Source organism: Bufo bufo, chromosome 2 (assembly GCF_905171765.1).
Source record: "Bufo bufo chromosome 2, aBufBuf1.1, whole genome shotgun sequence".
NCBI classification, from domain to species: domain Eukaryota; kingdom Metazoa; phylum Chordata; class Amphibia; order Anura; family Bufonidae; genus Bufo; species Bufo bufo.
Window position 1 is genome coordinate 732,191,555 of NC_053390.1, and position 23,119 is coordinate 732,214,673.

The following is a 23,119-nucleotide window of genomic DNA, read 5'->3' on the forward strand; positions in this document are numbered from 1 at the left end:
TCCATAACTTTTTTATTTTTCAGTTGACACAGTCATATGAGGACTTGTTTTTGGCAGGATGAAATGCATTTTTCAATGGCACTTAACTTGTTATGGGAGGGGAAAAAAACAGGCATTCCGCCAATGACATCATATTTTACATTTTATACCATTCATTTTTCCTAAATAGAGTTGGTCGATAAGATTATATTGATTCCAAATATGTATCAGCTTTTATGTTTTACTTTTAATGTGCAGGAGGATGAGCGCAAATTACTGTGGCAGTGATCTTACTCCATCACTCTCTGGGCCCAGGAGCAGTGACGCACTGACGTATGACGTAACCACTCTAGCCAACGTGATGACATCATCACGGGACACGCAAGATTTCGCTCTAGATCGTCAATCAAGATGGCAGCAGCTGGCTTGTTGCAATCAAATGGATGAGGTAAGTATGATTACATTTTTCTTTTACACTGTGTCAGATGCCATGATCAGCTATGAACAAGGCATCTGAGGGGTACAGTGACGGGGAGCAGCACAATCACCACTCCCTGTCATTGCACCCACTACTGACAAAGAGATGCACTTTGCCACAAAACAAACTTTTATTTAAATTCGGCAAAGCAGCCAAATCATATTTTTAAATACTTCGCAAATCACTAGCCATAACAGAAAAAAAAAAAAGTCAATTTGCTGTTTTTTGGTCATGCTGCCCAGTGAATAAACTAGTGGCAACGCTTGCATGCTGAGCTCTCTATTAACCATTATAGGACTTCCGAAAACAGCAGAGCACGCTCTCTCAGCAATTTTTGGAACTCCCACACAGGCATCCCATGCTCTCCTTCATTTAGGGAACTTTCACACTAGCGTTTTTCTTTTCCATCACTGAGTTCCGTCAAAAGGGCTCAATGCCGGAAAAGAACTGATCAGGCATATCCCCATGCATTCTGAATAAGGAGTAATCCGTTCGGAATGCATAAGGATGTCTTTCGTTCAGTCATTTTGACTGTTCAGGCAAAAGAGAAAACCGTAGCATGCTGATCAGTCTTACTAATGCCATCAGTTGGCATAAGGCGACGGAACTGCTTGCCGGATCACTCTGCCGCAAGTGTGAAAGTAGCCTTAGGGGGTCCCTATTATGGAGATAGTTTCGGGTCCCAGAAGCTGGATATGCTATCAATGTCTGAAATGAATAAAGCCCTACCAGCACTTTCTCACCAGTCAGCATTGTACCCATGTACCTTCAGGATTAGGTACCGTATACTGTACCTATTTGCTATTGTATGTACTGTACTGTATGCAATTTCTTTGTGTGGTATTGACTTTTATTGATTTCCATTTTCATATTTGCTATAGATCAGAAGTGTTCTTTTGACAAAAAACTCTGAAGCAAACTATTGAAATCAAATTTTGAAAGCACTTACATCTCCACAAATTCCAAAAACTATCAAGGCATGAAAAGTATGAAAAATAAATGAGACTTTAATGTACAAGGAATGGACATGGAAATGAAAAGTGGAAAATACTTTAAAAAATAGAACTGTAAAATAATTGGAAGGTTTGCTAACAACTGGGGATAGAAAATGATGCACATAACATAACTAGATCACTGCCCTAGACCACATTTAGTGGCGATTATCAATATCCAGCTTTTTTCTTTTTCCAGTAACAGAAATATTTACCGTAGTTAATGAGCTGCAACAGATCCCTTGTGCGCAAAAGTTGTCTGAATCCTGGCTTTTGCCATAAGGTATTATTTCACTCTGCTGCCTTCCTTGGGTCTGACCAGTTTGTAATTTAATAGATTTACATTGAGCTTTTGTGTCCCAAGATGAAGAAAAATTGACAAGAGGCCCAAAGAAGACTTGCCTAATTGCCTGGCATATCCTGGTTCACTTGTTAAATATGTGAAAACATATGGCACTGAGTAAAATCATGATTTACTAGATTTTTGTCACACTTCCTTTACAGACTTTAGTGCATTTTTTACTTAATATAGTGTATTTGAACTATAGAACGTTTCTTGTTGTTTGTTTACCAAAATTCAATTTAATAATAAACAAGGGACTTCGAAGTGATGGATTTTATAGATCTGTACATTATGTGAAGAATTAAATATTAAATGCTTCATTTTTTATATAAAATATGCTTAAATAATACTAAAACATAAATGGGAATTATTTAGTTGTTTTTACAATTCTATTCTTTTTGTGTCATATTTACAGTAGGGGTTGTAAAAATAAGAGGTAAATTCATCAGGGGTACTCAAAGCTAGTCAAAGAATAGATGGCGACCCGTGTAGCGTCTTTTGTTGGCACCCCTTCTCTTGCTTCAACAGTGACCTATCATGTGTACAAATAAATGTACCAAAGCCTGCCTAAGTATCAGCCCCATACAGTGTAATATAGCATGAGGGCCAAATGACTGTCTGATATTTTGTCCAAAATACATTTCCGTAGAGGTACTTAAATAATGTACACAGTTCTGCCACCATATAATACCAGCATACAGTGGCCAAATAATACCTCCATAGATAAATACTGTAATACTGTATTACATCCGCATTATTTTCCCAGAACTTGCCTGTGAAAAAAATTATCTGGGGTGGCAAGCATGAGCACAAGTATTTACTGGAGTTATCCAACCCCTATAATGAGCACCCCAATGCCCAGGACCCTCTTATACAATATACTTACCTGTTCTAAAAAGATTCCTGGTTGTTCCAAACATCTTTCATTTAAGATTTCTAATATTTTTAGTCTTTTTAATTATTATTATCTTTTTATATTTCAAATTTTTTTTTTTACAAAACTTTTTTTTTTTACCAAAAATGTTGTTCATTTGTTGCAAAATATTGTTTGCTGGTCTAATTCTCATCTATCTGTTTGCTGCAAGACTTTCTGTTATGATGAACAGGTTTTAAATTTTATTTGTCTGTGAGGTATGTTTATTAAAATGATATTCAAAAACATTTTTTGAATAATTCATTTTATTTTATATAATACAGTTACTGTCTTAGTCTGCATGTTTTATTTTTCCCTGAGAAGTGCATTTAGTACCCAAGGGGTCTTGCAAAATATATTTAATGCTGAAAACCATGTTTCCTTGGTAACATGTCTAAGCTTAAAAAGGTTTTCACTTGGTAGATTAAGATATTGGTATATGCAAAACTGGCTTTTACAGCAGCTTACCGTACGAGTGTACCTAGGATTACATTTGTTATGCATAGATATAAAGGAACAAGGAAAGTATATGAGGTTGAGCAAATATAAGCACATTACCTATCTGGACCATCATCAATTATCCCTTTTCATCCAATGATAAACAAGAAACAGGTTTTTTTTTATTCATTTATATTTCGGATCAGTTTCACAACCATATTATGGCCTTCATAAGCCTGAAATTTAAGAGGAGTGGAGACCAAACAGCAGATTGTGAATACCCAGAAGACCTCATACATTGAAGGACACATGGTTCTTCTCCTTCTGTCTTCTACATAGAGCGAGGGAGAAATAAAAACTGTATCATAGGTTCATTTTTCACTTTATTTACCCCCCAGTGTTTACTAGTCAAATGCTTATTGCTAAATTGAAAACCCTGCTTAAAACTGTATACTGGATTTTAGTAGAACTTTATTAGATTTTGATCAGATGGTCAAACACAAGGCCCTAGCACAGCGAGCTAACCGTATTAACCACTAAACTACTATGCTGCCCGATGTGACTCATGACTTCCATAAGTACAGTTCATGTACAGGAGTCAGAGTTCACATGGCACTCAACAGAGAGTTAAAATCTTCTTTATTCTGTTATGCAGGTAAACAAAGACGTGGACATATAGGTGCCGTTTCGTGCTGGTGTGCACTTCGCGTGTGTGTAGGCCAGAAGAAGTGCACACCTTGAAAGTGCACACGCATGAAAAGGCCGTCTCCTACATGTCCATGTCTTCATGTGTCTGCATTACAGAATAATGAAGATTTCAACCCTCTGGTGAGTGCCATGTGAACTCTGTCTCCTGTACATAGATTTATACATTGCATAGAGCACCACCGAAGAGATGTTGTGAAGTGGGGATCCAGCACAAGGTCAGCAACAGCAGAAGAAGGCGATTAGCTACTGGAGTGCCAGTCATGTAAATTGGAATTACATTAGCACAGTCATTGTCATTGACATTTAAGGCCCAGCTCATTTTTTAACTGAAACTTTTATTACACTTTTTAAAAACATTGTGACAGATTTTGCTAATCCTATACATGGCATAAAATTAGGGGGTAATATATCAAGTGCGTTGAGTGATTTTGCCTGTTTTGCCAAATTTATTTATGATGAATTTACACCATTTTAGGGTGGTTTGAGCCATGCCCGGAAGCTTGCATTTTCTAGGGAGTGGCCAGATGTTTTGTGGGCAGTGTTACATTTTTAAGCTAGGTTTATCATTGTAACTTTTTACAAAAAGTCATAAAAAAGGTGTCATTTTGTTCCAGTTCTCTGCCGTACAAACTGACATTGCCTTTGTAATAACAATGACTACACTTTAAACTGAAAAATCCATAGGTATTTTGTGCCATAAACTTAATATGACTTGCAATATTTTGTACATTTTTTTTACAAGAAAACTGTCTTCAACCCAGGCAGCCCCATATTAAAATATTTTCCCATTAGACAGGCTGTCTAGACCTGTAGCAGATTTATCACAGGGGCTCAGGCTGCATGAAAAATGTGGTGCAGGGACAGACACTTTTCTCAGACTCTACCAACTATTGATTGACTTACTATGAGACAGAATTTTATTCCAGAATTGTGGCACAATTTTGGAGCAAAATGGCACTTCTTAAGTACCACTCTCTTTCCCACAAAGCCCCACCCCTTCCCACATGCCCCCCTCCTTTAGAGCTAGCCTAAAAAAATTGGAAAAGCCCCAGTTGCACCAAAATACACCAATTTGAAACACCTATTAATCAAATTCTAGGTGCACACACTTTAGTAAATCTAGACCAATGTTTTATGCAAATCTGCTACATGCATTGTATTTTTGGAATATGTACTGTAATGCTAAGGAGTGTGGTACCATCACATGGTATATAAATTGCTGTATTGTAATTATCATCAGATGGCTGCTAAAATACTTTAAAAAAACTGGATTTTTTTTTAAATAATAAAATTACAACAAACTATACCTTCCTATAGTATAGCATAAAACACCTATTGAGATTGATCATGTGTAATCCCATGTAGATTGTCTTATTAACCTTCACAATATAATTGAATGCCAATTAAAAAGAAGCACCTTGCAATATTTTGCACCACATTTGTACAGGCAGAGCAGCTACTCTCCAATGTTAATAGCATCATCTCTAAATAACTGCAAACTGCCAAATGAACCACGCTACATCCTAATGTTGGAAACCTTCCAGTGGCAATGAGACTGTTTATTACTGCTTAGGTGGATAGAGGCAAATGTATTTTGTATTCCCACCTCATCAGTGCTGACTTTGAGTTGAGTCATATATGTACAGTTGCAAGAAATAGTATGTGAACCCTTTGGAATGATATGGATTTCTGCACAAATTGGTCATAAAATGTGATCTGATCTTCATCTAAGTCACAACAATAGACAATCACAGTCTGCTTAAACTAATAATACACAAAGAATTAAATGTTACCATGTTTTTATTGAACACACCATGTAAACATTCACAGAGCAGGTGGAAAAAGTATGTAAACCCCTAGACTAATGACATCTCCAAGAGCTAATTGGAGTGAGGTGTCAGCCAACTGGAGTCCAATTAATGAGATGAGATTGGAGGTGTTGGTTACAGCTGCCCTATAAAAAACACACACCAGTTCTGGGTTTGCTTTTCACAAGAAGCATTGTCTGATGTGAATGATGCCTCGCACAAAAGAGCTCTCAGAAGACCTACAATTAAGAATTGTTGACTTGCATAAAGCTGGAAAGGGTTATAAAAGTATCTCCAAAAGCCTTGCTGTTCATCAGTCCACGGTAAGACAAATTGTCTATAAATGGAGAAAGTTCAGCACTGCTGCTACTCTCCCTAGGAGTGGCTGTCCTGTAAAGATGACTGCAAGAGCACAGCGCAGACTGCTCAATGAGGTGAAGAAGAATCCTAGAGTGTCAGCTAAAGACTTACAAAAGTCTCTGTCATATACTAACATCCCTGTTAGCGAATCTACGATAAGTAAGGCTACTTTCACACTAGCGTTCGGAGCGGATCCGTCTGATGTTTCATCAGACGGATCCGCTCCGATAATGCAGACGTTCGCATCCGTTCAGAACGGATGCGTCTGCATTAAAACTTAGAAAATTTTCTAAGTGTGAAAGTTGTCTGAGCGGATCCGTTCAGACTTTACATTGTAAGTCAATGGGGAACGGATCCGCTTGAAGATTGAGCCATATGGTGTCATCTTCAAGCGGATCCGCCCCCATTGACTTACATTGTAAGTCTGGACGGATCCGCTCGCCTCCGCACGGCCAGGCGGACACCCGAACGCTGCAAGCAGCGTTCAGGTGTCCGCTCACTGAGCGGAGCGGAGGCTGAACGCTGGCAGGCGGATGCATTCTCAGTGGATCCGCCTCCACTGAGAATGCATTGGGGCCAGACGGATGCGTTCGGGGCCGCTCGTGAGCCCTTTCAAACGGTGCGCACGAGCGGACACCCGAACGCTAGTGTGAAAGCAGCCTAAAACACTAAACAAGAATGGATTTCATGGGAGGATACCACAGAGGAAGCCACTGCTGTCCAAAAAAAACATTGCTGCACGTTTACAGTTTGCACAAGAGCACCTGGATGTACCATAGCAGTACTGGCAAAATATTCTGTGGACAGATGAAACCAAAGTTGAGTTGTTTGGAAGAAACACACAACACTATGTGTGGAGAAAAAGAGGCACAGCACACCAACATCAAAACCTCATCCCAACTGTGAAGTATGGTGGTAGGGGCATTATGGTTTGGGGCTGCCTTGCTGCGACAGGGCCTGGACAGATTGCTATCATCGAAAGAAAAATGAATTCCCAACTTTATCAAGACATTTTTCAGGAGAATTTAAGGCCATCTGTCCACCAGCTGAAGCTCAACAGAAGATGGGTGTTGCAACAGGACAACGAACAAAGCATAGAAGTAAATGAACAACAGAATGGCTTAAACAGAAGAAAATAGGCCTTCTGGAGTGGCCCAGTCAGAGTCCTGACCTCAACCCGATTGAGATGCTGTGGCATGACCTCAAGAAAGCGATTCACACCAGACATCCCAGGAATATTGCTGAACTGAAACAGTTCTGTAAAGTGGAATGGTCAAGAATTACTCCTGACCGTTGTGCACGTCTGATCTGCAACTACAGGAAACGTTTGGTTGAAGTTATTGCTGCCAAAGGAGGTTCAACCAGTTATTAAATCCAAGGGTTCACATACTTTTTCCACCTGCACTGTGAATATTTACATGGTGTGTTCAATAAAAACATGGTAACATTTAATTATTTGTGTGTTATTAGTTTAAGCAGACTGTGATTGTCTATTGTTGTGACTAAGATGAAGATCAGATCACATTTTATGACCAATTTGTGCAGAAATCCATATCATTCCAAAGGGTTCACATACTTTTTCTTGCAACTGTATACTACATTGTTGAATAAGTAGGTATTCTGGGAGCACAAATATAAAGTGGTCAGAAATTATGAAAAAGTTGGAAATATATACATACCCTTATATCAGGTAATTGACCCCTATATGAAGTAGAATGTTATAGCCCATATATCAGTCCTCTGTAATGTATCCATGGCCTAACAAATATGTCATCAGTCATGAGACACTCTATACATCTTGTAATTTTTGAAATTCAGTAAGCAACAGTGTTACATGAAATAAATGTACTGGATCAGCACATAGATCACATTCATTGGATAATAAAATACGACTACTGTTGGAATAATTATTCTTATTGTGATTATTATAGTAACTATATCACTGTGTGTATTTACATGGTGGCCTGTTTCTAGGTGATGTTCTAAAATGGCTGCCAGTCTCTGTCACGGGTGTATGTGAGCAACGATAGTAATTCACAGTACAGAGCAACTGACTGGACCCAGAACTAGGGAGGATAAAGGGTGACCCCTGTCCGACCCTCAACGCTTTGCCTATTCTGCTAAAGCACATGCCAGGATCCAAAAGGCGGAACGAGGCATGCCCACGTGCCTAAGACTAATGACCACTATAACCCCTACAATAGTGGAAGGGGCACGGCCACCAGTGCCCTACTCAGTATATGGAGGGAACCGTGGCCACCTCAGATCCAGTCAGAAAACAAACAGGAATACAACAATGTCTGCAGACTTAGCTGAAGGTGTTGTAGCCGCAGAGAAGACGGATCCAAGGACAGGCTGGCAAAATCCGGAGTGCTAGCTGCAGCAGAACACAGGTCCAGTGGACTGATAGCTACAAGTGAAGAAACCAAAGCAAGAGCCACAACTGAAGTGAGAACTATAATCCACATCCTATCATAGGAGGAGGGGTGATATAAAGAGAGGGAAATCAAACACATGAAGGACAGCTGTGGTGAAAGAAACCAGAAGTAAACAGAGTAGTGAGAACGCCTCCCAGCTCTAGTAGTGACATCATCACAGGGGTGGAGAAACAGAGCTGTGAGAACGTCCCAAAGCTCTGGTAGTGACAGTACCCCCCCCCTCTACGGGTGGACTCCGGACACCCAGGACCCACCTTCTCAGGATGAGCCCTATGAAATGCCCTGATGAGGCGAGTGGCTTTAATGTCCGACACGGGAACCCACATCCTCTCCTCAGGACCATAACCCTTCCAATGAACGAGGTACTGAAGAGAACCGCGGACCATGCGAGAGTCCACAATTCTGGAAACCTCAAACTCCAGATTGCCATCAACCAAAATCGGAGGAGGAGGCAAAGAGGAGGGTACTGTGGGCTGGACATATGGTTTTAAGAGAGATCTGTGAAATACATTATGTATCTTCCAAACCCGTGGAAGATCAAGACGGAAGGCAACAGGATTGATGACTGACAAGATTTTATAAGGCCCAATAAACTTGGGACCCAATTTCCAGGAGGGAACCTTCAACTTAATGTTTCTAGTAGACAACCACACCAGATCACCCACATTCAGGTCCGGACCAGGCACACGTCTCTTATCAGCCACACGCTTATACCTCTCACTCATCTTTTTAAGATTACTCTGAATCTTTTGCCAAATGGTAGACAAAGACGAGGAAAATCTCTCCTCCTCAGGTAAACCAGAAAGAGCCCCTCCCGAGAATGTACCAAACTGCGGATGGAACCCATATGCACCAAAGAATGGTGACTTATCAGAAGATTCCTGACGACGGTTGTTCAGAGCAAACTCAGCAAGAGGGAGAAATGAACACCAATCCTCCTGGTTCTCTGAAACAAAACAGCGCAAATATGTCTCCAGATTCTGATTGAGGCGCTCAGTCTGACCATTCGACTGCGGATGAAAAGCAGAAGAGAAGGACAGCCGAACCCCCAGGCGAGAACAGAAAGCCTTCCAGAACCTGGACACAAACTGAGTGCCTCTATCGTAAACAATATCAGAGGGAATGCCGTGCAATTTAACAATATGGTCGACAAAAGCTTGCGCCAACGTTTTAGCATTGGGTAAACCAGGGAAAGGTACGAAATGAGCCATCTTGCTAAAACGGTCCACCACCACCAGGATCACCGACTTCCCCGAGGAACGAGGAAGATCCGTGATAAAGTCCATGGACAGGTGTGTCCAAGGACGGGAAGGAATGGGTAACGGGAGAAGGGAACCTGAAGGCCGTGAACGAGGGACCTTAGCGCGAGCGCACGTCTCACAAGCAGCCACAAAACCCTCCACCGACTTACGAAGAGCCGGCCACCAAAATCTCCGAGCAATGAGATCCACCGTGGCTCTACTCCCGGGGTGACCAGCAAGAACCGTATCATGATGCTCCTTAAAGAGTTTGTGACGTAGCTCAGGAGGCACGAACAACTTCCCAGAAGGACAACGGGCAGGTGTCTCAGTCTGGGCAGCCTGGACCTCGGCCTCCAAATCGGAATATAGAGCAGAAACAACTACCCCCTCCGCCAAAATGGGACCCGGGTCCTCGGAGTTTCCTCCTCCCGGAAAACAGCGAGAGAGAGCATCAGCCTTCACATTTTTTATCCCAGGTCGGAATGTAACAACAAAATTGAATCTGGAGAAGAACAGAGACCATCTGGCCTGTCTCGGATTCATACGCCTGGCCGACTCCAAGTATGCCAGATTCTTATGGTCGGTAAAAACGGTGATAGGGTGCCTGGCCCCCTCCAACCAATGGCGCCATTCCTCGAAAGCCAACTTGATGGCCAACAACTCCCTATCTCCCACATCATAGTTTCTCTCTGCCGGGGAGAGTTTTTTAGAGAAAAAGGCACAGGGTCGCCACTTGGCAGGGGAAGGGCCCTGGGACAAAACCGCACCCACACACACCTCGGAAGCATCCACCTCAACAATAAAAGGTAAGGAAACATCGGGATGCACCAAGACGGGAGCAGACGCAAAATTCTCTTTAATCTTAGAAAAGGCTGCAAGCGCCTCCTCCGACCAAGAGGAAAAATCCGCCCCCTTTTTTGTCATGTCAGTGAGGGGTTTGACAACAGAGGAATAATTCAAAATGAACTTTCTGTAATAGTTCCCAAAACCCAGAAAGCGCATCAATGCCTTCTGATTCTCAGGAAGCTCCCACTCAAGTACAGCACGGACCTTCTCGGGATCCATGCGAAAACCAGAAGCAGAGAGGAGAAAACCCAGAAATTGAATCTCCGATACCATAAAAAGACATTTCTCCAGCTTGGCGTACAATTTATTTTCCCGCAGAATCTGCAGAACCTGAAAAAGATGATCCTGATGGGTCTGAACATCAGGGGAAAAAATCAAAATATCATCAAGATATACCAATACGAATTTCCCCATTAAATGATAGAAAATACTTTTAACAAAATGCTGAAAGACGGCCGGAGCATTCATCAGGCCGAAAGGCATAACGAGATTCTCGAAATGCCCGTCAGGGGTATTAAAGGCCGTTTTCCATTCATCCCCCTCTCTGACCCTGACCAGGTTGTACGCGCCTCTCAAATCCAATTTGGAAAACACCTTGGCCCCAACAATTTGATTGAAGAGGTCCGGGATCAGAGGAAGGGGATAGGGATCGCGAATCGTGATACGGTTCAGCTCCCTAAAATCTAGGCAAGGTCTCAGAGAGCCATCTTTCTTTTTAACAAAAAAAAAAACCCGCGGCCACAGGTGACTTTGAGGGACGAATATGCCCCTTTTCGAGACTCTCGGAGATGTAAGTTCGCATTGCGATTCTTTCCGGTTGTGAGAGATTGTAGAGGCGTGCTTTTGGCAGCTTGGCGCCGGGAATGAGGTTAATGGGACAGTCAAACTCCCGGTGAGGAGGTAGCTCCTGAACACCGCTCTCGGAAAACACGTCCGAGAAATCAGAGAGAAATGATGGCACCGTTTTAGTAGACACCTCTGCAAAAGTCGCTGTGAGACAATTCTCTCTACAAAAATCACTCCACTCATTTATTTGCCTTCCTTGCCAATCAATAGTGGGGTTATGTCTAGTGAGCCAGGGTAACCCCAAAACTAGAGGAGACGGCAATCCGTTAAGGACAAAACAAGATATATCCTCCACATGAGTGTCACCTACAGCTAGCCGGATATTGTGAACAATGCCCTTCAGAGATCTCTGTGAGAGTGGAGCAGAGTCAATAGCAAAAACAGGTATATCTTTATCTAATGTGCAAACCTGAAAACCATGCATGGCTACAAATTGAGTGTCAATAAGATTGACGGCCGCTCCACTATCGACAAAAATCTCACAAGAAATGACTTTGCTCTCTAGCGCCACCCTGGCAGACAGGAGAAAACGGGAACTGCAGGTCAGAGGAAAAGCATCAAATCCTACATCAACTTTGCCCAAAGTAGCAGATGAAGCAGAACTTGATGATTTACCTTTTGAGATTTTTCTCTTATTATCGCTCTTAGTACGGTTCAAGAATCTCCTAGACGGACAAACATTTGCCAAATGACCTATGCCCCCACAACAAAAACAGACCATACTCTGAGGACTAAATCCTCTTTTATCAGGGGCAAGTCGAGCTAGCTGCATGGGCTCCTCCTCAGAGGGGAGCGAGACAGGATGAGGCCCCTGCACACTGAATGAGTCCGCACCACTGCCCCTAGACTGACAATGGCTGGACAGAGAGGTCTCGTTTCTTTCTCTTAGACGCCTGTCAAGGCGTACCGCCAATGACATGGCAGACTCTAAGGACGTTGGTCTCTCATGGAAAGCAAACGCATCTTTTAATCTCTCCGAGAGACCATGACAGAACTGACTCCGGAGTGCAGCATCATTCCAACCCGAATCAGCTGCCCATCTCCGAAATTCAGAACAATAAAGCTCCGCAGACCGTTTGTTCTGGCATAAAACACGTAGGTTAGATTCGGCCAGAGCAACACGATCCCGGTCATCATAAATCTGCCCCAGGGCCACAAAAAATCCCTCCACGGATCGAAGGGAGGGATCCCCTGATGGCAGCGAAAAAGCCCAAGTCTGAGCATTACCCCTGAGCAGGGAGATGACAATCCTCACCCTCTGCTCTTGATTACCAGAAGAGTGAGGACACAAGCAAAAATGGAGTTTGCATGCCTCTCTGAAACGAACAAAATTCTCACTGCCCACGGAGAACGTCTCCGGAAGTGAGACTTTTGGCTCGCAACAGACTCCATGAGCCGGAGCAGGGCCCAATGCTTGAAGCTGGGTCATAGATTGACGGAGATCCGCTACTTCCAAAGAAAGACCCTGCATGCGGTCAACCAGGTCAGAAAGCGGATCCATGTCAAAAAAGGACGGTTTTGGTGGATTATAATGTCCAGGTTGTATGTGAGCAACGATAGTAATTCACAGTACAGAGCAACTGACTGGACCCAGAACTAGGGAGGATAAAGGGTGACCCCTGTCCGACCCTCAACGCTTTCCCTATTCTGCTAAAGCACATGCCAGGATCCAAAAGGCGGAACGAGGCATGCCCACGTGCCTAAGACTAATGACCACTATAACCCCTACAATAGTGGAAGGGGCACGGCCACCAGTGCCCTACTCAGTATATGGAGGGAACCGTGGCCACCTCAGATCCAGTCAGAAAACAAACAGGAATACAACAATGTCTGCAGACTTAGCTGAAGGTGTTGTAGCTGCAGAGAAGACGGATCCAAGGACAGGCTGGCAAAATCCGGAGTGCTAGCTGCAGCAGAACACAGGTCCATTGGACTGATAGCTACAAGTGAAGAAACCAAAGCAAGAGCCACAACTGAAGTGAGAACTATAATCCACATCCTATCATAGGAGGAGGGGTGATATAAAGAGAGGGAAATCAAACACATGAAGGACAGCTGTGGTGAAAGAAACCAGAAGTAAACAGAGTAGTGAGAACGCCTCCCAGCTCTAGTAGTGACATCATCACAGGGGTGGAGAAACAGAGCTGTGAGAACGTCCCAAAGCTCTGGTAGTGACAGTCTCTAGGTGTTGCCATGTTGCTAATAATGTTTAGTGTAAAAAAACAAAACAAAAAAAAATACACATATATCTTCTTCTACATAGACACTGACAGATATGATGTTGAGCTGCTGCTGCTGCAAGTAGTAATACTGTATAGGTTCTGCTTCCAAACAAACTACTACTCACCTGTTAGATACCTGGACAGTTAACTGAAAGCCAGATCGCATGATACTCGTAAGGGTCACATGACAGCTAACATGACTGAAGCCATGTTTAGTCCTATCCAGCTATCCTATGGATGTATTTTACAGAACTGAAATGAGCTATACCATTCTTTTTTCACATGTGTCTGTTGAGGCACAAGAAGTGGTGTCCTCAGAAACCCTGTGTGAATGGAGTAGTGGTGTACATGCATGGCCACTGCTTTATTCACTTCTATGGGACTGCTGGAGAAAGCTGAGCAGTATGCTCAACAGTTAGCCGAATGATGTATTCTCCAGCAGCCCCATACAGTTTAATGGAGTGGCAACAGAAAGAGGCGACTGCTGGTTCATTCAAGTGCGCAGTACAAAACTTGTGATCCGTGCTGGTCCAACTGATTTGAGACACTTTTACTTTCTGATTTAAAAAATGACTTGTTGCAAACACGGAATCAATTTACAAAATCAATCAAATTTTTTCAAGACAAGATTAGGTATTCTAGGTTGTGGCCTGTATGGAGGGTTGCTCCAAAGCCCGAGGGGTAGGCTGGCTATTTCCAGTAAGGCTGTCCCCAAGTATCCATGAACACATGGCATTTGGTCTGCCATCAATATCAGATAGGTGATCAACCCATTTTCAGAATGGGGCCCCATCAAGTGAACGAGTGTGCACAGCGCATGCATAGCGTGCACACCATTCATTGCTATGCAAGATCTGAAACTAGCCAAGCAAGTGCACGTGGGTATTTTTGGAAGTCCCATAGCTGTGAATGGACGGCACACTGCACATGCAAAGCCACCTCTCCATTCACCATTATCGGACTGCTGGAAATAGCCAATCCAGTGCTCGACTATTTTTGGAACAACCATAGCAGTGAATGGAGGGTGGCCAAGCAGGAACAGTGCTCTCTCCCTTACTTAAGGGAGCTCATTCTGGAGATGGTTCCAGAGGTGGGACCTGCACCTATCTGACATTGATGGCATATCCTAGCAATATGCCATGAATGTCTGAGATAGGAATACCCCTTTTACCAATGTTGATGGTTTTACAGAATATTTACTAACATCACACCTATCATAAATACCATAGCCAACAAAATAGAAAATTACATATCAAGGATAAAATGCCATAAAATAAATAGTGTTGTTTCTTTTAGATAAGGCAAAAAGTTCTTCAATGTTGAAATGTTGAGATTAAAATGAGATAATGTCATGCATGGAAGAGAAACAAATAGAATGTGCAGCTACCTCCCGGTCCCACAAGACTGACATAATGAGATATAAATTCTATTAATTCCATTCTTTTGATTAGAGAAGCTGAAGGAGAGGAACTGAGGACATGTTGCCTAGGATAAGAAGGACATGCTCTGTCCCCTGCTCAGCACCATTACCCATAAGGGAAAGCAAAAGAATGTAAAACTCCACTCCAAGCTGCCACAAGGGGAACGTAACACTGGTTAATTATGGCTCAGTGAATGTGCTAGTTCTGTTCCGTGTCAATTTAATAAAATCTCAGTACAGCAAAGTTAAGGCATATCTTATATAATCCTATTTCCTTCCAACATTTTATGTGTCGCAAATTATTCTCAGTGCCCTGCTGGCAACTGTCTCTGTTTATAGCATGCAGCACAGAAAAACAGAGCTTTGTCTTCCCGTAATTAACTAATTTATTTATAGACTAGCAATTAATTTATGCATTCATGTTTGATTAATGCTTACTGAATAGTTTTAATAAAAGTTCAATTTCATCAGTAGGACAAGCGATCCAAATGGCAAATGTTTTGTTATTTTTGCTGCTGTATAAACCCATGTGTTTATGTCAAACTGGAGAACATAGTGAATATTTAAGCAAAAAATATATATTTTTTATACTGAGACATACTGTAAAGCTTAAAGGGAGAGAACACTTAAAGGAAATGTGTCACCTATATTTTTCTGCCAGTTATAACCAGATAGTGACATATCATTTTTTTTTCTACTCTAGTCTCTGTATCATTTTTTATTCTATTTCTTGATAATTTTTATGGGGGCAGACATCTTGCTTGAAGGGGCTTTCTCAGATCTATATACTGATGACCTAACCTCTGGATAGATTGTCAGTGTCTGATTGGTGGGGGTCCGACATCTGAGACCCATGCCATTCAGCTGTTTGAGAAGGCATTGGTGGTCCTGTGAGAGCCACGGCCTTCTTTCTGCTTTTCCTAGGCCAGTGACGACATGTTCAAAGGTCACAGGGCCTAGGAGCAGCTCAGCCCCATTCAAGTGAATAGGGCTGAACGCAATACCAAGCACAGCTGCTATAGAATGTACATCACTGCGCTTGGTGAGCAGAGAAAAGTCTGTGGTGCTCACAGGAGTGCTGGTGCCTTCTCAAACAGCTGATCGGCTGGGGTCCCAGGTTTGGGACCTCCAACAATTAGATACTGATGATTTATCCAGAAGATAGGTCATCAGGATTACAATTTTTGAAAACCCTTATAAGTTGTCAACAGCATTTAGATACACACTTTAAGCAGCCACCATGGGCATATTGAACTGTAGGGCACTCATTACTACAGATGGCCTTGCGGTTTTCCTGGCGGTCGTTTTGCGGCAAATTTTGCGCATTCGCGATTTGCCGAACATGTGAACTTATGGCGATGTCCACCGGCGCCATATTCTTTTGTATTGCGCTGAACTTTGACCCATGACACACATCAGGTGGGACAGGACATACAATTAAGACATTTCAGCACATGGGCACACTCCCAACCTATAAAAGAACGTGATCTGGCAGCCATTTTACATTCTGTGTTTTGCCAGTGTAGGGAGAGGTTGCTCTGTGGAGCAGGAACAGACTGTTAGTCACACCAAAGGCTAGCTAATAGGGCCACAAAAGTCATTTTAAGGACTGGTATAGGTGTGCTATTGATAGGTGTGATATACTAAAGGGTTTGATATACTTATAATATACTTTATAACATAGAAAGTATATTATAGTGCATTTGGATTGTGCATCAGTTGTGTGCGGTTCTGCTGCGATACCGCAGCTATATAGAGGGACAAATGCTATTGGAATAACTAATTGCTACTGGGTGTGATATACCTGTTGCCCCCCAAAAAAAAACGGATTTAGGGGTGTGATATACCTACAACATACTTTCTAACATAGAAAGTATATAGTGCATTTGTATTGTGCAGCAGTTGTGTACGGTTCTGCTGTGATACCACAGGGATATAAAGGGACAAGCGCTATTGGAACAACTATTTGCAACTGGGTGTGATATACCTGTTGCCACAAAACAAACTAATTGAGGGGTGAAATATACCTGTTTCCACAAAATACTGATAAAGGGGTTTGATATACCTGCTTCCACAAAATGCAGATTGAGGGGTGCGATATACCTGCTTCCACCAAATATTGATGGAGGCCTGCAATATACCTGCTTCCACAAAATACTGATTGAGGGCTACGATATACCTGCTTCCGCAAAACACTGATTAAGGGGTTTGATATACCTGCTTCCACAAAATACAGAATGAGGGGTGTGATATACCTGCTTCCACCAAATATTGATTAAGGGGTTCTATATACCTGCTTCCACAAAATACTGATTGAGGGGTGCTATATACCTGCTTCCACCAAATATTGATTAATGGGTTCTATATACTTGCTTCCACAAAATACTGATTGAGGGGTGCAATATACCTGCTTCCACAAAATACTGATTAAGTGGTTTGATAAACCTGCTTCCACCAAATATTGATTGAGGCCTGCGATACACCTGCTTCCACAAAATACTGATTAAGAGGTTGGATATATCAACTTCCACAAAATACTGATTAAGGAGTGCAATATACCTGCTTCCCCAAAATACTGATTAAGGGGTTTGATATACATGCTTCCACAAAGTAAAGATTGAGGGGTGTGATATACCTGCTTCCTCCAAATATTGATTAAGAGGTTCTATGTACCTGCTTCCACAAAATACTGATTGAGGGTTGCTTTATACCTGCTTCCACCAAATATTGATTAAGGGGTTCTATATACCTGCTTCCACAAAATATTTTAGTCGCCAAATCGGAACCCAAATCAAAATTTTAGTATCGTGACAACGCTACACTGATCAGATCGGTGTAGGGTTGTTTTGATACCAAAATTTTGATTCGCTTTCATCACCATAAAAAAGCATTGCAATACTCAATACCACGCAAAAAAAAAAAACACCAAAAAAAGCTGCGTGCATTTCGCATTTTATGAAACGTTCAGCCCATAATAGAACAGTCCTATCCTATTTTTTGGGGCGACAAGGTGACAAAAAAATGCATCAACCTACAGTATTGTCAACTTCTGTTTCATCGGGTTTAAAAAGAAATCACATTGTTCCTTAAGAAATTCTACCTCAACTTAATCCCTATAGTTACTCTTAGTCATCTCACACATCTCAAGATCAGAAATGTGACATCTGACAATGGCTTGAAAATAGTCCCTAACCTAGTGCTTATGTAAAATACAAAACAACAAAGTTTCAGAATGTTCGATCCAAATTGTATGAAAACTCTTGTGTAGCTATCAAAAACTCATCATGTCAAGAAAGATCAGTGTTCATTTTACCAGATCATATTTCTCTTAACACACTGCAAAGACACAACAATTTTGATAAAGTACCATATGCAATCTTCCAACTAAATGGAATACTACCTTGTAAGTATTTGACACACTACAAGGAAAACGTTTGAGTGATATTATGTTTCATGCATTTTCCTGAAATCTTTAGGGATAATAACGTACAGAAAATAAAATCTAAATTACTACTCCCATTGATAAGATTTTTTTTTTTTTTGCATTTTTTTGATTTTTTCATTATTAATATTATACCTCCATCCATTAATCTTTTTGTATCAAGAAGATGAGAACTACTTACAAAAAGCAGCAGTGATTTTCCAGGATACAGCTTGTGACCACTTTAGCCAATTCCTGCCCTCAGCAATCTAACGCTACGGACAGCGATTGGCTGCAGTGGTCACATGCTGTATCCTGGCACAATACCAATGCTGTGATATGCACAGTGATGTGCTGGTATACGCAGATGACCCCTGCAGCCAATCTCTTTCCTCAATGGTGGATTACTGAGGACAGTAATTGGCTGCAGCAGTCAAGTGCCATATCCTGTCATATCACCACTGCTGTTAGTAAACAAACAATGGGAGGAGAATCATAGGCTCGTAAGTTTAACATCTGCATTTGGTAAACTGTAGGTTTTCCAAGGGATGCTATCTTGGAGTACCTCAATGAAAATAAGCAAATAATGCCATATCAGCATGGCTTCATGAGGGATCGGTCATGTCAAACTAATTTAATCAGTTTCTATGAGGAGGTAAGTTCTAGACTGGACCACAGCAAATCAATGGAAGTCATAAACTGACATGGAAAAGGATTTAGGAATTTTAGTGGACAGCAAACTAAGCTGTAGAAAACAGTGTCAGGCACCTGCTGTCAAGGCCAATAAGATAATGTATGTAAAGTAAACTGTGTAAAGTAATTAACATGGAAGAGGACAGTATACGGCTTCAGATGGATCTGGATAGATTGGAGGCTTGGGCAGAGAAGTGGCAGATAAGGTTTAACACTGACAAATGTAAGGTTATGCACATGGGAAGGAATAATGCAAGTCACCAGTACATACTAAATGGTAAAACACTAGAAAAGGACCTAGGAATATTTGTGAACCGCAAACTAAGCTGTAGAACCAGTGTCAGGCAGCTGCTGCAAAGGCTAATAAGATAATGGGTTGCATCAAAAGGGGCATAGATGTCAGTGATGAGAACATAGTCCTACCACTTTACAAATCGCTAGTCAGACCACACATGGAGTACTGTGTACAGTTCTGGGCTCCAGTGAACAAGGCAGACATAGCAGAGCCGGAGAGGGTCCAGAGGAGGGCAACTAAAGTAATAACTGGAATGGTGCAACTACAGTACCCTGAAAGACTATCAAAATTAGGGTTATTCACTTTAGAAAAAAGACGACTGAGGGGAGATCTAATAACTAATAAATATATCAGGGGTCAGTACAGAGATCTCTCCCATCATCTATTTATCCCCAGGACTGTGATTGTGATGAGGGGACATCCTCTGCATCTGGAGGAAAGAAGGTTTGTACACAAACATAGAAGAGGATTCTTTACGGTAAGAGCAGTGAGACTATGGAACTCTCCGCCTGAGGAGGTGGTGATGGTGAGTACAATAAAGGAATTCTGGAGTGTAATAATATTGCAGGTTATAGCTACTAGAGAGGGGTCGTTGATCCAGGGAGTTATTCTGACTGGAGTAGAGAAGGATTTTTTCCCTTAAAATAAGGAAAATTGACTTCTATCTCACAGGTAGATTTGTAGCAACTCCTGATTGTTATTAAGTAGCAGGCAATGCACGTATATAGTCAAGTAAAGGAGCTCTAGTTTTCTTGCTATTCTAACAGAATTAATTTAACAGGAATCTGTAAGTAGTTTTGACCCCTTAAAACTTCTAACAATACTATATATAGGTGATGTGGAAGGCAGTGTAAGCATATTAAGGGTGAGCATCATGTAGGTTGCATGATCAAGTTTTAATTCTCCATGTGCTGTAGTCACACATGCCATGGCGGCTGTCCCTTCATGTACAGTAATCTGGACTTTCTGTTCTAAACGCTCACTGGCCCCCACATTTGCTTTGAGTGATAGCACTAGCAGTCTCTCGAGCTGTCACTCAAAGCAGAGGGAAGGAGCTTCTGTCCATTCGGTACAGAGAACCCAAGGCACTACACAAAATGACACCACCTCCTGGACATGTGTAATTAGAGCACTGGGGGTGATTGAAATATATTCCATGCATAGATATGTGAATCATTTGTAAAACATGACTCTGGGAACTTGCCATCATTCCAAGTGGACACTATGGCCAACATTTAAAATTTGAGTGCTTCTCAACTGAGTTGCAAATCTTATCAAACTTGGCACAAATTATGGCAATTTGGCGGATTTTGGTGCAATTTAGTGCATCTAATATTTCAAAAACCCACTGCACTACATTGGCAGTAGGATATCACTTAATGCAAAAGGGGAAAGGCCTTAGCATGACAGGGGTGTAGCCTAAGATGTTGCATTATATAGCAAAATTGTGTCACAATTGTGTCATAAAATTCTATTGCAAAGAAAGTCAACCAATAGTTGGTATAAATGTAGACAAAAGGGTCTAACCATGTACCAAATTTATCATCCAGTCTGAGCCTTTGTTTACAGAGTGTCTAGACAGGCCGTCTAAATTGATGCCATGTACAGGATTAGTAAATATTCTCCTATATGCTGTAAATGAAAAATAATATTGTAATAGTTTTTCTAATCTTGGTAATAGATTTTAAAGAAAAGTTGAAAACTGTCTATACTACATGTAATTCGATAGGTCCAGTCTTTTAGAATGGAGGCTCTGTCATCAATGGAGTTTACAATTTAATTTCCCTATCTTAAGTATGTACACATATACACACATGACAAACACAGGAAGCCTAGCCGAAGCACATGCACCAAACCCAACATGGAAAGAACATTTAAACTCCATGTAGATGTTGCCTAGGTCAAAATCAAAACTAAGATATCAGTGCTGGAAGCTTCAGCGGTAACCATTGAGCCACTATATCTTGCATCTAGGAACATACAGTAGATACATTCCATATTTGGTACAAGAACATCACCTAAATGAAAATACCAGATTGATAAGAAAATGACCCTTGAAAACTGGTTAAAGAACTTTTGAATGAACTCTGTAACAAAGTTACATTTGATACCAGTTACAATGACATTACACACTTAACATATTAGCTCTCTTTCATGCCAATTTTCATTATTTTGATAAATATCAAGTGCTCAGCTTCGTGATAATTAAAATCAGATCCTTATCCCCTCTTCAGCTCAGCACATCCATCTTAAAACATCATAGGAAAATAATGATAAATCACTTATAGGATGCACCGTGCTGACAATTTTGACATTCCAAGAATTTGACTGATTAAGAGGACACATTCATTGGTCTCACGGCGTACAGAAATATTTTCTTTTTTTAGCTGAAGCACCTCTTGAAATTGCTAGGGAAAATTATGCTTAATGCTTTTTACATTTGATTTCCTCCTTTACTTCTCTATGCAAATTATAATGATTTTGATTGCATTTATCATCTGCAACTTCAGCGGGCATAGAACTTAAATCGTAATTTACATTTTTGCCGAGATGTCACATGATTCATTACTACTAACATGAACACTGTTGTCTTATTTTATTTCATTTTTCTCTAGCATTATATAATTCATAGTTCTATAAATTTTCAGTAAAGCATTTAACCCCACAAATATGAATCATATTATTCTATCACCATCACTATCACTATCATCACTATCACCATCAGCAAAGTATTGTTTATTTACTTATTTTTGCTTTCATTTTTTTTTTTATTAAAATGTTTAAGAATTATACAGGAAATTATTATAGTGAGCTACTTCTCATAAACCTCCAAAAGCACTAGTAATGTATTGGTTCTCAGAAATCAAGACTGTTGACACAATCTTGCCAAGGTCTAGCGGCTTCTACTTGTTCACAGTATTTAATTTGATCAAAAATGCAAAATCTCTATGAAAATGTTTCCTACCTTAGTCCATAAAGAACCGTTCCATCTGGATGAAGACGTATCATTCTATTCTTGACAGTAACTCCATGGACAAATGATCTTTTATCATTGAGAAAGTATGTATCAGGTACCCAAAGCTGATCAGCGACCCGATTATCCAATGTAAGGTTAAGGGGGATTCCTGAATAAGAAAGTCGTTTGTCTCTCCAGGACTGCTGAAAATACATAGTGAGCGTATAGTCCTAAGAAAAGCAAAAAAACAAACAAACATATAAACAAGATAGTAATTTTCATCACAATGCCTTAGAACATGTTTTTTTTAAATACATACACTATTAAGTGCCTATTATAATTCTGCGTGAGTGATGAGTCTAATTTCTCATTAAATAATCTTTGATTTGACCGCAATTTATCTCGTTTTGAGAAATTTTGGGTCATTAAAACCACACAGTTGGAAAAGAACAAATGTAAGCAGTAAAATTAATGGATAGAGTCAAGATTTATGATTCAGAAGACTTAAGATCCAAACAGAAGACAATGCATATTAGAAAAATGCTACTCAAAACTCTAAATATTATATTGCTGTAATTATAAATGATCTGTCACCACTTCTGATACGTTATTTAATATTCTAAAGCATCTTTTCTTAAAATTCTGTGCTGTGTGATTCCTCTATTATTCTTACTAGAATTTGAGAATTAATTGCCAACTGAGCGCTATCAGGTGGGGGTGTG

General features: G+C 40.9%; 1 protein-coding gene across 5 annotated transcripts in view; it reads right to left on the reverse strand.

The window, feature by feature from the left end:
* The window catches only part of GABRB1 (gamma-aminobutyric acid type A receptor subunit beta1), a 664,547-nt gene that overhangs the window by 379,872 nt on the left and 261,556 nt on the right, over positions 1 to 23,119 (reverse strand). For 4 of the 5 annotated variants that reach the window (XM_040418916.1, XM_040418912.1, XM_040418911.1 and 1 more), the window contains exon 4: positions 22,407 to 22,627. In XM_040418916.1, the coding sequence (XP_040274850.1) occupies positions 22,407 to 22,627 (221 nt within the window). Of the gene's footprint in view, positions 1 to 22,406; positions 22,658 to 23,119 lie in introns of those variants that run through there. The other variant, XM_040418914.1, reaches the window with a different exon arrangement.